General features: G+C 27.1%; 2 protein-coding genes across 6 annotated transcripts in view; one reads left to right on the forward strand and one right to left on the reverse strand.

The window, feature by feature from the left end:
• Window positions 1-17,067, reverse strand: part of LOC129741867 (uncharacterized) — a 544,810-nt gene that overhangs the window by 321,351 nt on the left and 206,392 nt on the right. The gene's annotated exons all lie outside the window — the stretch shown is intronic.
• On the forward strand, window positions 5,430-6,189 carry LOC129741903 (uncharacterized). Its single transcript, XM_055733718.1, has one exon. The coding sequence runs from the start codon at window positions 5,604-5,606 to the stop codon at window positions 6,102-6,104; it is 501 nt and encodes a 166-aa protein (XP_055589693.1). The 5' UTR covers window positions 5,430-5,603; the 3' UTR covers window positions 6,105-6,189.

Here is a 17,067-nt window from a genome sequence, read left to right on the forward strand (position 1 = left end):
ATCTAACAATCGAGCAAATGGATCAGAATTAGACATGAGAATGTATTTGAATACACGAAATGTTTGATCTTGATCCCCTCCTTCCAGGTAGGGAAGGTAGGCAGCAAGAGGGGCTCCGATACAAATTTTATGGCACAACTCGACAACTAATAAAGCAAACGAAACAAAATTTTGCATGGGAGGGTAGTCGAGTACAAGAAATGTTTTTTCGGTGATTTAGCACCCTCCTCTCCATTCAGTGGAACGATATAACGGAAAGAGGGTCACTCATACATTTTTTTTTTTTAAATATTATAACTAATCGAGTAAATGGAACCAAATTTGCATGGAAACATATTTGTGACCGGGTAATGTTGTTTCGATGGTTTGAGACTCCCTTCTCCTGCCAGAGGGGAGATGTAAAGTAGGGAGAGGGTCACCCATTTTTTTAGTAGCTCGAGAGCTTATCGAGAATGACGCCATATATGAGATGAAATCGTATTTGTATACAAGAAGTGTTTTTCTAATGTTATGAGACCCCATTCCTTCCATTAGGGTTAAAGAAATGATGGAGGAAGTCACTCTCACAATTTGTATAATAATTCGAGAACGAATAGGTAAAATAAGTGTCTCGTGATGTTATTTTGTTACAAAAAACTTTTCTAGGATAGTTTGAGACCCGCTCTACAAATAAAGAGACAGCGAAGATTCCATACATAAAAAAATTTGGCATAAGCTATAAATTTATGAGGCAAAGAAATCCAGAGTCATAAAAAGGATTGAAACACGGATTCAAAAAAAAAAAAATTAAATAAGATTAAAAAAAAAAAGTTGCAATTTTATTATGAAAAAAAAAAAAAACATTTTTATGATATTGAAATTGAATTTAGAACTTTGTGCAAATAAATGAAAAGTTAAATAACTAGGGACCACAAATTTCAATAACTTTTGGAAGGTGTAGCAAAGCACACCGGGTCAGCTAGTATTCTTATAAATGAGGTTGGATAAATTTTGGTCACAGAATCTGTGTCACAGAACACAAAAATTTGAATTTTTCCAAAGATTTCAATTTTTTTCAAATATTTTTGTATACTTTTCCAAACTCATAGAAAACTATGCTCATATTGACTAAGGATTTACGATTCAAATTCTTGAAATTGTAATGAAATTTTTGATCCTGTCAGTTCTGTCAATTTTTTGAACATATCGCTTTGTCCAATTCGTTACTTTATTTCTAAATTGGTCAACTTTTTAAAATTTCCAGTTTACTCATTTTCTTTAAATTTTGTCGTTTGTGTAAGTTTGCCAACTTTGAAATTTTGTCAATTTGGTCATTTAAGTCAATTTGATCGGTTTTGTCGTTTTACATATTATTGTCGTTTTGGTAATTTTTGCTATTTTTTTATTCATTTATGAAATTTTTGTCATTTTTGTCACTTTTATCTTTTTTGTCATTTTTATCGGTTCAATCATTTTTGTTATTTTTGTCAATTTTGTAATTTTTGTCATTTTTGCCATTTTTTTTAAAAATTTTTTTGTCTTTTTGTTTTAATTTTGTCATTTTTGTCCTTTTTGTCATTTCGGTAATTTAAGTCATTTTTGTTATTTTTGTCATTTTTTGGGTTTTTTTGTATAATTTATGTCATTTCAGTTATATTTGCTTTTTTGGTAACTTAGGTAATTTTGCTAAATTTTGACTTTTTTTGTTATTTTTGTCATTGCTGTCATTTTTGTCATTTTTTGTCATTTTTATCATTTATGTCATTTTTGTTATTGCTGTCATTTTTGCCATTTTCGTAATTTTTATCATTTTTGTCAATTTTGGTCATTTTTGTTATTTTTGTCATTTTTGTCATTTGTGTCATTTTTGTCATTTTTGTCATGCTCGTCATTTTCGCCATTTTTGTCATTTTTGTAATTTTTGTCGTTTTTGTCACTTTTGTCATTTTTGTCATGCTTGTCATTTTTGCCATTTTCGTCATTTTTATCATTTTTGTCAATTTTGGTCATTTTTGTTATTTTTGTCATTTTTGTCATTTTTGTCATTTTTGTCATTTGTGTCATTTTTGGCATTTTTGTCATGCTTGTCATTTTTGCCATTTTTTGTCATTTTTGTCATTTTTGTCAATCTTGGTCATTTTTGTCATTTTTGTCATTTTTGTCATTTTTGTTATTTTGGCATTGCTGTCATTTTTGTCATTTTTATCATTTTTGTCATTTTTGTAATTTTTGTCGTTTTTGTCATTTTTGTCATTTTTGTGAATATAATCATTTTTGCCATTTTTGTCATTTTTGTCATTTTTGTCATTTTTGTCATTTTTGTCATTTTTGTCATTTTTGTCATTTTTGTCATTTTTGTCATTTTTGTGATATACGTCATTTTTGTAAATTTTGTCATTTTTGTCATCTTGGTTTTTTGGTCTTTTTTATCGATTTTTACATTTCTGTCGTTTTTGTTATTTTTGTCATTTTGGTCTTTTGGTCATTCTTATCGGTTTGTCATTTTTGTTATTTTGGTCATTTTTGTTTTGTCATTTTTATCAATTTTGTCGCGTTTATCATTTTTGTCATTTTCGAAATTTTTGATAATTCTGTCAGTTCTGTCAATTCAGTCATTTCTGTCATTTTGGTCATTTTTGTCATTTTTGTATCAAATTTGCTTTTTTTTAATTTTTGTCATGTTCGTCATTTTTTTTCTTTTTTGTTATTTTTATCATTTTGTCATTTTTGTGCTTTTTATCATTTTTATCATTTGTCAATTTTGTCATTTAAGTAATATTTGTAATTTTTTTTTAAATTTTGTTTTTTGTTTGTTTTTTTTGTCATTGTTGCAATTATTGTCATTTTTGAAAATTTTTGTCATTTTTGTCAAATAATTCATTTTTGCTATTTTTGTCATTTTTGTAATTATGAGCATTTTTGAGAATTCGTCATTTTGGTCTGTTTTTCATTTGTCAGTTTTGTCATTTTTGTTATTTTTGTTATTTCGGTCATTTTTGTTGTCGATTTCAGTCATTTTTGTAGATCTCGTCATTTCGGTCTTTTGGTTTTTTGTCGATTTTGTTATTTTTGACGTTTTTGTCATTTTTATGGTGTTTTTTTTCTTAAATTATTTTGTCGATTTTGTCATTTTGTGATTTTGTCGTTTATGTCGAGTTCTGTTATTTTTTTTTGTTTTTCTTATTTAAGAATTCAAGAACATCCAAAGTGCTAAAATCAGAACCTCTTCCGGAATACAATTTCCCAACCAACAAAGAAGCAACCTCTTTATCAATGTTCCTCGTTCACTAATGACCGGGACCATTTAAATCTCATAAAACTGCCAACACTCATTCCTAGAGGCTGAATCTAGAAGCTAAAGATCGTAAATATTCAAAATTAAAATTTAAAATTTCGCAAAAATCACAATTTTTACCAAATAAGTAAACGATCGTAAAAATGGTTACTTAAAGTCGGTATAAATCGGATATGATAAAAAGTTCGCTATGTTTGCAAATTTGTTCCCCCGCGCGGGATTCAAGTGAGAAAAAACCTTGTTCCACTCTCTGTGATAAGCGGTCGATTGCTAAAAATCTGATGGTTTATTTGGAAAAAAGGGTGCAATAAGAGAAGCAGCAAATTTTGTCGCTGACAACGATTCGTATGCAATGAGAGCAACTTTCGTGTCCTGTATTACGTCGTGTGTTATTTGTGTAGCATAAGTTTTTACTTTTAGCACAACCAGTAAAATGAGTCTGTACAATGTATTCCTTAAACTGAATTTTGAAATCTAAAAAACAATTCAAACTAATTGCTGAGTAGTCCAAAACTAATTCAAAACTCTCAAAGATGATTTTATTGCTTTTTCACTTACAGAAGTCTCAATCATCTTCACTACACCCACAGATCGAACTCTACTCCAATAATGACCTTCCTTAGAGGTGGAATTATCGGCATAAGATTCGATGCCGGAGCGGCACTAAGTATCTTTTTTATCGCTGGCATTATCCTCTCAGCGCAACCGCATTGCATATGTCTGAAAGAAATATAATATCCGACATTCCATCCCAAGACAAAGCAGGATGGAAACAATCAGCCAGCAAGGATATTGTCGAATGATGTACCGAGTATATAAAGTGACATTAGAAAATAAAAACATTTCTTTGTTTCCAGCCCCTGACCAATAACCACCGGCTTCCGGCAGAAAGCAGTACATGTAAACCGGCAATAAAAAACAGTTTTTCGTTTCCCATTCTCACCCCATTCCTATCTTATTCCTATCCCATTTTCATTCCATTCGTATCCCATTTTTATCCTATTCCAAAACCCATTCCCATCCTATTTTTATTTCATTTTCATCAAATACAAACGAAAATGAAAAAAATAAAACCTACCAAATGGCAGACGGGCAACGCAGTGCGTTTTTTGGTGATCGGGAGTGGCAATAAACCTTCGTTTTCTAACTGACTCAGTTGGTGCAGTTGGTTAAGCTATCGGACTGGCAAGTCAAAATAAGAATGTTGCGTTGGGTTCGATTCTCACTTTATTTATTTTTTTTAATCTAGGATAAATTTTCAATAGGACGAAAATCCCATAAATAGTCTTTCTTGTTTCGCTTTAATGTTGTGGTTTTTGCTTGGGAGTTCGAGTCTTTATGCCAGTAGTGCTTCCCCAATCAAAACTATTTTGATACAGTACACTTTTCAGCGCATTTTTGGCATAGTTAGTTAGCTCCGAGCGACATTCAAATTTTGCAACCTCTTTGGGTGTATCAGCTACGTTCGCCATTAGTGGAATCTCGATCCACTGTTCCTAAATACAGAAAGTTTCCTCAAGTTTAAGTGAATTCACTCTGGCTGGTTTTCAAAAACGGAAGTCTTAATTAACTGCAACCTTTTTTTTTGTTTACAAAATTCAGTATTTTGTAAAAAGAAGATTTTATCTATTGTTAAAAATTTCCCATATTTTTTTTTGTTTTATAATTTTAAAAATTGATGTTTTAGATTTGTTTGAGAAGGACTTCCACTCCACAAATAACACTAACAGCAAGATTGTCGTCCCAGCTAGACATTCGGTCGCCGCATTCGGTGGATGTTTTTTTGTTCGTCTTGTTTCTTCCAGTACTGTCTCGTGATCGAAAATCTCCTCCCTCGCACCCGACCTCAGAATTGACTGGCTTGTGCCAAACTAACACAGCTCGTTGTATGAAAGAGGAGAGTATTGAAACTCCTAACGTGGTATGGAAAGGTGGAACATGCCCCTCTCTTACTCCTCAGGGGGTAAGTTCAAAAGATAATCGCTGTAAGTCATAAATATTGTATTCTACTCTCATAGGTATCCGTCTCGTAAGACTGACTCCAACGCCTTTGCCATTTTTTTCCTTTTTTTCTTTCTCTATTTAAAACAACTGCAACTACCTTAGGCCTCTAGGCTCTAGTTGAACTCGAACCAGAAGTAGTAGGCGTCTAGCGATACCTTGTTATTATTCAGTTCGCGATCTGCTTGGAGAAAAAAGAAGTTCGCAAGGGGAGAAACTCATCGATCACGCAACTCCACACAGCAACTGTCACCCACAATTCAATCCCATAAACCGGAATAAGGTCCCTTGTAGCAACTAGTCTTTGAAGAGAGTAAGCTGAAGTTCAATGGCCGATCAATCCACGAGTTCGTCCCGATCGGAAAGTCCGGATCCGATGCCGGAATCGGGCCAACCACAGCCTTCGTGCGGAACTCGGGACACGGAAATCAAACTGCTGGCCACGGTTCGACACTGTCTGGAGCAGGGCCAATTCCTGCGGAAGACTCGCTGCGAGATGCGCCGGAAGGTTCTGGACGCGATCCAGGGTTCCGGGGACAATTTCTTCCTCGGCGGCCAGGGACAACAACAAGGCCAACCGCCAAAGGCGGTTCAACTCATCAATCAAATGATCCTGGAATACTTCGACTGGTACAATCTCCAGTACTCTTCCGAAATGTTCTCCGTCGAATCGGGAACGGCTCGTCTGGAGCGCCCGATTCGCCGGGAGATGTTGCGATCTTCGCTGAAAGCACATCTGGAGGATCCCCTGGAGTTCCAATCGGATCTGCCGATCCTAGCCGAACTGGTGATGAAGATGACACTGACTGGATCCGATCAAGAATCGTAATCCCCGGATCCAACGCGCGAAAGTATGCAAACAATAAAAACAAAACTATGTACCCGAAGCGCAGCTAACGATCAATAAAACTAATGGTGCATTTCTGCTGTGCCAAACGAGTGTTTTTTCTCCCGCTCAGGACTAAGAATCAGTATCTGAATCGTTACTTTGTATCAGATGGAAGACAAATGATACCAATCGTGTGTGTAGGGGGAAAACTAGTTTTGGATTAAGCCCAGGAGACAGACATGAAACATTGTTGTCGTCTTCGTGGAAGATGTATTCCGAGTTATTTTTTTATTATTTTTATGAACCCTCAGACGATGACGACGACATGCGGAAAACATCTCCCTTGCTCCTGTCTAAAATCTCGTCTCATTCGTCCTACTCTCTAGTTAAATTGGTTCAATGGAGTCTGTCATGGATTCGCGGCCTCGGAGAAACCGGGACCGGGAAATGAGCATTTACGCTTGTTTTATTGGGATATGGAAAACGCTGTTCTGCTTTTCCTCAATAAAATTGTCCGTCGATCGTCTTCTGCCGATGCTGCTGCTGCTGCAATCTTTGAAAACATCAGCCTCTGGGAATGAGTGTTGGCAGTTTTATGAGATTTAAATGGTCCCGGTCATTAGCGAACGAGGAACATTGATAGAGAGGTTGCTTCTTTGTTGATTGGGAAATTGTATTCCGGATGAGGTTATGATTTTAGCACTTTGAATGGATTCTTAAATAAGAAAAACAAAAAAAATTAAGTAGAATATATTCAATAATTTAAATTTTACATTACAGCTTCAATAATTTAACTTAAGTTCAGAAATTTTCAGAGACATCTAACCGTGAGAAGAGTTCTTCTGTAGAATTGCTGAAGATGCTAAACCGAATATGGCTCTTGCGCTTAATCCTTCATTTTATAATTTTTATTTTGTATATCAAAAACTATTCAAATAATTGGAAATGAAGTGTAATGAAATGTAATGTAAAAATGATCAATCGTATTTTGAAGTCGATTATTCAATTTTTACACACAAAAGTAGTTGAAAATTTGTTACTTTATGAAACTAAGATTAACCCTTATATATATAATTAAATATTGGGAGCGTGTTCAATTTTTTTCCAATCAAAATGTTGTTGGAAAAATTGAAACTTTTACCTATCGAAAAAATCTTCTATTCGTATTCTTAAATTACTTATAAGTTCAATTTCTTACTTCAATTAACAAATTGCGGACCAATCAAATGCGAGATTTCTCGTTTATCTGCTTGCATGCTACACTTCAAAGCATAACTGAAATGTTGTAAGTTTTAAAATCAAACTTTTTTATAAAATTGTCGAAAAATAGAAAATTTAAAAAATTGCCAAATCGATTAAATTAACAAAATTTTCAAAAATGACCAAATCGACAAAAATGACAAAATTGATATAATGACAAATGAACAAAAATAAAAATTTTCAAATTTCACAAAACCGACAACATCGAAAAAATTAACAAAAATCCCAAAATTGAAAAGATGGGTCAATATGACAAAAATTTGGGTCAATACAAATTTGATAAAATACAGGTCGGACTCGATTATCCGGAGTATCGATTTTATTTTCACTCCGGATAATCGAATCTTCCGGATAATCGAATCATAAAAAAATGTTTTTTTTTGCATTATTTTTGTAAAATGCAGTGGCGTATAGCCAGAAATCATTTTTATAGGAAAATGGGGTAAAGTCGTGATAAGAAAAAAAAAACAAATATGTAATATTAAACCATTACTGGTTTCACTTTACCTTGAACCTGACACATCTCGGAAGTGATTTTTGTTCTCATGCTCCGTTATTCAATGAATGAATTTGTTTTTAAGCTTAAATAAACGAGAAGTTTCCTGCCAAGAAATATGAATTTTATTTAACCAAAATGAGAATGAAACAAAAAGGAATATCAAAAGGGGAAAATACTGAAATAACACCCTAGCTTAAGTCCCTCTTTTCCTTACTACTTTCACGTTAACATTTGATCATACTTTGTAAATAAACTAAAATACATTTCAAAATCCACTCATTTTCAACCGAAGACAATCGATAATTAATTAAACTACGTCTACGTTTGTACGTCTCGGTGGTCGAGTGGTTAGCGTGGTAAGACGGTAATCGCTGGCCCACTGATGGCATGGGTTCGATTCCCATCTCGGTACTGGGTGTTAAATGTTAATCTTAAGTCGTCCACGTCATTTATATTCAGTCTGTAAAGCCAAAATCGGCTAAGACGGTGTATGTCTTTTTAGATAATAAATAATTAACCCGTTACTTCCCACGATTTTTTTTTTAATATTTGAACAACAAAAAAGTTTTTGTAGTTTGCTTGAACAAAAGTTGTTCCCCATGGCCTCAAAAGTTGTAATTCGTTAAAAAAAGTTTTTGATTGTTTCAATAGTTGCTAGATTGTTTGCCAATAGTTACTATATCTAAATTTCAAGAAGGCTTATAGACAAGCACAATGAGTACACAAGGAAGTTTATACAAACTTGATAAAGACGCTAATGTTGTGGATCACTTGTGCTACCATGGGATGTAGAGGGTTAAACACATTTACAACTCTTATTCTTACCCCTACTGTTCCTAGCTACGTTCTTGCTTGACCACATATTTATATTATGTATTATAGAGTTAACGAAATAATGATAAAAATATTATTTCGTGAATTATAGTACTAATTTTTTTTAAACATCAAAATAAAAAAACATTTTTTTTTAAACTCCGGATAATCGAGTCTAAAATCCCGGATAATCGAGTCTCCGGATAATCGAGTCCGACCTGTACTGGCAAAACTTACAAAATTGACAAAAAATACAAAAATGACGAAAATGACAAAAACGACAAAAAAAAATAACAACGTTAAAAATGAAAAAAAAATACAAAAATAACAAACATGACCAAATCGAAAAAAATGACCAACATAACTTAAAAGACAAAAACGACAAAAATAAAAATTACCCAAAATGCCAAAAATGACAAAAAAAAAACACAAAAATGACAAAAATAACTAAAATCGACAAAAACGACAAAAATGACAAAAATTGACTGAAATGACAAAATTGACAAAAATAATTCAAATGACAAAATTGACTAAATCGACAAAATAAACAAAAATTACAAAAACGACAATAATGACAAAATTGAAAAAAAATTACAAAAAAGGAGAAAAATTACAAAAATGACAAAACCAACAAAAATGACCCAATCGACAAAAAGGACAAAAACGACAAAAATGACAAAATCGAAAAAAAATAACCAAAAGACTAAAACAGACGAAATCGACAAAAATAACAAAAATGACATAAGACTGAAATGACAAAACATGACAGAAAATGACAAAGCTGACTGAAATGACAAAAAAAAAATTAAAATGGCAATGATGGCAAAAATAACACGGCTAACAAAAATGAAAAAAACTGAAAAAAAATATCGTCAGAAATAAAAAAACTAACAGAAATGACAAAAATGACAAAAAAGACAAAAACATCTAAATCTGCAAAATTGAAAAAAAAAAATGATAGAAATGACATAAAAGATAAAAATTTAAAAATAACAAAATAACGAAAATGACAAAAATGGCATTAATGACAAAAATTACAAAAATTACAAAAACGACAAGAATGACATAATTAACAAAAAATACAAAAATGCTACAAAATAACTGAAATGACAAAAATTACAAAAACTACAAAAATTGCATTAAAGACAAAAATGGTAAAAATGACAAAAATAACAAAAACGACCAAAATAACAAAAATGAAAAAATGACAAAAATGACCAAAAAGACAAAAATATAAAAAACGAAAAAACCGCCAAAAATAACAAAAATGTTAAAATGAAAAAAACTGACAAAGTTGACAAGTTTTCACAACTGAAAAAATGTTCAAAACAAGAAAACTGGAAATTATGAAAAAGTTGACCAATTTGGAAATAAAATAACGAACAAATTTGAAATTTGAAATTTTATATTCGAAGTGCTTCAAATTTAAAATTTAAAATTTGAAATTTGAAATTTGAAATTCGGAATTCGAAATTTTGAATTTGGAATTTGGAATTTGGAATTTGACATTTGAAATTTGAATTTTGAAATTCGAAATTTTAAATTTTTTTATTCGAAATCGTTCTAATTTAAAATTTGAAAATTGAATTTCGGAAATTGGAATTTCAAATTTAAAATTTGAAATATGAAATTTGAAACTTAAAATTTGAAATTTGAAATTTGAAATTTGAAATTTGAAATTTAAATTTTAAATTTGAAATTTGAAATTTTAAATTTTAAATTTTAAATTTTAAATTCTAAATTTTAAATTTTAAATTTTAAATTTTAAATTTTAAATTTTAAATTTTAAATTTTAAATTTTAAATTTTAAATTTTAAATTTTAAATTTTAAATTTTAAATTTTAAATTTTAAATTTAAAATTTAAAATTTTAAATTTTAAATTTTAAATTTTAAATTTTAAATTTTAAATTTTAAATTTTAAATTTTAAATTTTAAATTTTAAATTTTAAATTTTAAATTTTAAATTTTAAATTTTAAATTTTAAATTTTAAATTTTAAATTTTAAATTTTAAATTTTAAATTTTAAATTTTAAATTTTAAATTTTAAATTTTAAATTTTAAATTTTAAATTTTAAATTTTAAATTTTAAATTTTAAATTTTAAATTTTAAATTTTAAATTTTAAATTTTAAATTTTAAATTTTAAATTTTAAATTTTAAATTTTAAATTTTAAATTTTGAATTTTAAATTTTAAATTTTAAATTTTAAATTTTAAATTTTAAATTTTAAATTTTAAATTTTAAATTTTAAATTTTAAATTTTAAATTTTAAATTTTAAATTTTAAATTTTAAATTTTAAATTTTAAATTTTAAATTTTAAATTTTAAATTTTAAATTTTAAATTTTAAATTTTAAATTTTAAATTTTAAATTTTAAATTTTAAATTTTAAATTTTAAATTTTAAATTTTAAATTTTAAATTTTAAATTTTAAATTTTAAATTTTAAATTTTAAATTTTAAATTTTAAATTTTAAATTTTAAATTTTAAATTTTAAATTTTAAATTTTAAATTTTAAATTTTAAATTTTAAATTTTAAATTTTAAATTTTAAATTTTAAATTTTAAATTTTAAATTTTAAATTTTAAATTTTAAATTTTAAATTTTAAATTTTAAATTTTAAATTTTAAATTTTAAATTTTAAATTTTAAATTTTAAATTTTAAATTTTAAATTTTAAATTTTAAATTTTAAATTTTAAATTTTAAATTTTAAATTTTAAATTTTAAATTTTAAATTTTAAATTTTAAATTTTAAATTTTAAATTTTAAATTTTAAATTTTAAATTTTAAATTTTAAATTTTAAATTTTAAATTTTAAATTTTAAATTTTAAATTTTAAATTTTAAATTTTAAATTTTAAATTTTAAATTTTAAATTTTAAATTTTAAATTTTAAATTTTAAATTTTAAATTTTAAATTTTAAATTTTAAATTTTAAATTTTAAATTTTAAATTTTAAATTTTAAATTTTAAATTTTAAATTTTAAATTTTAAATTTTAAATTTTAAATTTTAAATTTTAAATTTTAAATTTTAAATTTTAAATTTTAAATTTTAAATTTTAAATTTTAAATTTTAAATTTTAAATTTTAAATTTTAAATTTTAAATTTTAAATTTTAAATTTTAAATTTTAAATTTTAAATTTTAAATTTTAAATTTTAAATTTTAAATTTTAAATTTTAAATTTTAAATTTTAAATTTTAAATTTTAAATTTTAAATTTTAAATTTTAAATTTTAAATTTTAAATTTTAAATTTTAAATTTTAAATTTTAAATTTTAAATTTTAAATTTTAAATTTTAAATTTTAAATTTTAAATTTTAAATTTTAAATTTTAAATTTTAAATTTTAAATTTTAAATTTTAAATTTTAAATTTTAAATTTTAAATTTTAAATTTTAAATTTTAAATTTTAAATTTTAAATTTTAAATTTTAAATTTTAAATTTTAAATTTTAAATTTTAAATTTTAAATTTTAAATTTTAAATTTTAAATTTTAAATTTTAAATTTTAAATTTTAAATTTTAAATTTTAAATTTTAAATTTTAAATTTTAAATTTTAAATTTTAAATTTTAAATTTTAAATTTTAAATTTTAAATTTTAAATTTTAAATTTTAAATTTTAAATTTTAAATTTTAAATTTTAAATTTTAAATTTTAAATTTTAAATTTTAAATTTTAAATTTTAAATTTTAAATTTTAAATTTTAAATTTTAAATTTTAAATTTAAAATTTTAAATTTAAAATTTAAAATTTAAAATTTAAAATTTAAAATTTAAAATTTAAAATTTAAAATTTAAAATTTAAAATTTAAAATTTAAAATTTTAAATTTTAAATTTTAAATTTTAAATTTTAAATTTTAAATTTTAAATTTTAAATTTTAAATTTTAAATTTTAAATTTTAAATTTTAAATTTTAAATTTTAAATTTTAAATTTTAAATTTTAAATTTTAAATTTTAAATTTTAAATTTTAAATTTTAAATTTTAAATTTTAAATTTTAAATTTTAAATTTTAAATTTTAAATTTTAAATTTTAAATTTTAAATTTTAAATTTTAAATTTTAAATTTTAAATTTTAAATTTTAAATTTTAAATTTTAAATTTTAAATTTTAAATTTTAAATTTTAAATTTTAAATTTTAAATTTTAAATTTTAAATTTTAAATTTTAAATTTTAAATTTTAAATTTTAAATTTTAAATTTCAAATTTTAAATTTTAAATTTTAAATTTTAAATTTTAAATTTTAAATTTTAAATTTTAAATTTTAAATTTTAAATTTTAAATTTTAAATTTTAAATTTTAAATTTTAAATTTTAAATTTTAAATTTTAAATTTTAAATTTTAAATTTTAAATTTTAAATTTTAAATTTTAAATTTTAAATTTTAAATTTTAAATTTTAAATTTTAAATTTTAAATTTTAAATTTTAAATTTTAAATTTTAAATTTTAAATTTTAAATTTTAAATTTTAAATTTTAAATTTTAAATTTTAAATTTTAAATTTTAAATTTTAAATTTTAAATTTTAAATTTTAAATTTTAAATTTTAAATTTTAAATTTTAAATTTTAAATTTTAAATTTTAAATTTTAAGTTTCAAATTTTAAATTTCAAATTTCATATTTCAAATTTTAAATTTGAAATTCCAAATTCCGAATTTCAATTTTCAAATTTTAAATTAGAAGTATTTCGAATAAAAAAATTTAAAATTTCGAATTTCAAAATTCAAATTTCAAATGTCAAATTCCAAATTCCAAATTCAAAATTTCGAATTCCGAATTTCAAATTTCAAATTTCAAATTTTAAATTTTAAATTTGAACCACTTCGAATATAAAATTTCAAATTTCAAATTTGTTCGTTATTTTATTTCCAAATTGGTCAACTTTTTCATAATTTCCAGTTTTCTTGTTTTAAACATTTTTTCAGTTGTGAAAACTTGTCAACTTTGTCAGTTTTTTTCTTTTTAACATTTTTGTTATTTTTGGCGTAATGTAATTAAATTTTATTTCAGAGTGTATAGGAGAAAAAAGTCATCATTGATTTAAAAATTTAAAATTTGTATTTAAATTTAAATTAAAATATTGTCCCTACTAATCTCATCGAGGATCGAACGGATGTTACGGGTAATTCCAGCAGTCAGCAATCTGTCACTTTCTGTTTGTAAAACGCCCGATCACATCTCGATTTCTAGTTTTATTCTGTCGGACAGTTGGCTTACCTTATCAGTCCCCATTCGAAGTGGATTAGAAACGGATCCATGTTGGTGTTTATCATGCTTTACTGTCACATTCAATACAAGACGAAGTTCGAACGCTTATTGCGAGTCCCGGGCTCAGATAAATTGCCTGGCTCTCTCGTCTCCTGTAGGGTAACGGACTTATTTTGGACCACCTTGTCTAGCTCTCTTATAAAGCAACTAAACATGACAAAATTTAGTGCAATATATTTAGTGCACGGACCTCAACTAAATTTAAAAAAAATGTCATGATTAGTAAACAAGGTGGTCCAGAATTAGTCCGTTGCCCTATGCAGCCGAAGAACAGGTTGATCTCGCTTAGCGCCGATGATCGCTCGCGAAAGTGGTTTTCCGGACTTTCGGTTTTGTTTCGGTCTTGTTATGCGGAAGTTTTTATCTCACTCGCTCGCTACTATCCCTTGAGTCTTGCTTGAGACTTCCACCTAGCCAAGAAAGACCACTGCCTATGCTAGCTGAACCATATCCATATCTCAGTCGGTTATCAGACAGAAGCCCTCACCTAACTCATGCCATGGACAAGTTCGGGCTCGTCGTAATTGGGTGGTTTAATTCGTCGTCGTCTCGTCGAACATGGCTCGGTAATTGAACGTCGTGTTCAATTCGGTATGCGCGAAGTTGCTCGAAGACACGACGACAAGACGAAACGAGACCAGACGAGACGAGAAGAGTCGATAGAAGACGACATTCCTTCCGCCGCTGATTGAAAAAGACATGTTTGATGCATTCGGTTTGATAAGGAAGTGCAGCTGATAAGCCTCGCTTATGTCTACGTTGTCTGGTTTGTTGGTCCATATTGTTTGTGTCTTTTGGGTTCAAGACTAAATCATTCGAACGGAAACTGGAACAACTCGATCGAGTTGCCTTAACTGTCTTTCTCTGGTTGACTTTCCACAAATCATACAAAAACACGAAAAAAAAGTCATCTGAGGGTTCGCTGATAACGGAAACATCATCAATACATATTGCTTATAGTTTGTTGCAAAAGGAGGTGCAAATTTCTCTCCAGAGAAAAACATAATCTTGACTAATACGCGAAAGTCGTCGCGCGATTTATGATATGTTGCTTTCAGTTGCAATTAGCGCTAACTTTGTATCAACAACACTCTCATTCTGTGATGGAACCAGTTTGGCAGCCTGAAGTTGATGAACATCTCTGGACTAACTGTCACTTTCATCGCGTGACACAATTTAGAGTTTACTGTACCAACAACCACCATTTCTTTACTTTTTTCATTGATGGGATTCTCCTCAACGAAGTCGTAAGATGGTTTTGTAAGATTGTTTTCACCTCAGATTAATCACCGAAGTTCGTGTGTGGCGTTTGATTGTGGGATTTGAAGTTGTCCTTAAGTTACTCAGAAGGAACCTGTCAGCTAACGACGACGACTAACGTCAATTGTTTAAAAAACGGTGGTGGGGGTGCCGTTCAATGATTATGCTAATATTGAACTGTCATCACTCATTGTTAAGTCGTGTTCGCTGCCTAGTTCAATGATGGAGGTGAGGCAGCAAACGACAATTGCAACCTAGGTGGTTTATGCGATTACACTAGGTCACATCATTTTTTAACTTCGTAAATAGAAGATCATTTTGGAATCGGGGCTGAATCCAAAAAATGATGTTCAAAAAAAACTCACTAGAACAGTTTTTGAGTTACGCTTCAAACATAACATTTTAGGAAAAAAGTACTTGTACTTAGATTCAAATATCTCGGACAGCATAAAATTAATCTGTTTTTTTTTTTGCAAATTGAAGGTGAATAAATTTGGTATTGATTATCTGAACTTCATTTTTGCGTATGAATAACGGTATTGTTGATATAAGTAATTTATAGTTTTAGACACGATGGTAACATTTTAAAAATGTGCCTTATTTCAAGTGGTTATTTATCAAAATCTGATGAAAATTTAGGAAGTTATGGTTACCTGTTTATGGTTTATGTTTTAAATTTTTAAATAGTTTAACGAAACGCAGTGTACTAATCTGAGTATATGAAGAATTAAACATGACAAATCTCACAAAAAATCTAAAATCAAATATTAGGGGAGAAAGGGGAAATGTGGGCCACTCTGAATATATCAGATGTGTATTGAGATAAAAATCTCAATCCAACTGTCATCGCCGTCGATTTGCGTAAGCATATTTTTCTGTATGTTGTTGACGTAAATACGCATCATATGCTTCTTTTATTTATCAAGCTGAAAAAATAAAAAAAATATTACTTACATAATTAAACAAGCACCCGCTAATGGCATAGATCGGGAACCTAAAGTTCATAAAAACAACATGCTCATACATTTATGATCTTATTTTTGTCATGTTCTTTCACGTGGAAAAGGAATTTTTGATGAAACATTAATAAATCACACAAATGCAACCAATTTGTGTTTTGAATCATAGCTTGTGGGGAATTGTGGGCCACATTTTTGGGGTATCTTGGACCCCCTATTTTCAGAACTTAAAATACGTATTTCCTATCTGTAAAGTTTTCTTATGCCAAATGAGAAGTTATGAAAAATAATAAGTCCATCATATATAAGGATTTTAGCCGAAACGTTCGTGAGCCAGATTTTCGAAACTATTCGATCATACACAACTCTTTTTTTAATTTCATCATCTGAAATTACTTTAAAATAACTAAAGCATTAATAATATTATAGATTTAAACTCCAGTGCTCAAACAGTGAAAAATCAGTATGTGTTATATTTAAGATAATTTTTGAGATATCTTGATGACGGACTCAGCCCATATATCCATCAATAAATCAAACTCATAAACTTTGCATGTTATTTGGTCAATGTGGATTAAGTGGCCCACGATTCCCCATCATTTTTCAAAATCTAAAAATAGTGCTGTTTTTTGAAAACAGTCAGAACTTGGGAAAAATAACTTATTCAAAATTTAAAAAATTGCCTTATGATACGTTAGAAATGTAAAACCCCATCTATCATTTATTTTTTTCTTTTTATCTATGTTAATATACAAGTTATGGGGCATAGAAAAAAGTGGCCCGTGATTCCTCACTCTCCCATACTAAAATTTTGGTTTAAGAAAACGTTTTTGTCATTACCTACATATGTTATGCTGATATGAAATATTTTTCAAGCAACCAATTTCAGCCTAAATCGAAAAACAA

This window comes from Uranotaenia lowii, chromosome 1 (assembly GCF_029784155.1).
Source record: "Uranotaenia lowii strain MFRU-FL chromosome 1, ASM2978415v1, whole genome shotgun sequence".
NCBI classification, from domain to species: domain Eukaryota; kingdom Metazoa; phylum Arthropoda; class Insecta; order Diptera; family Culicidae; genus Uranotaenia; species Uranotaenia lowii.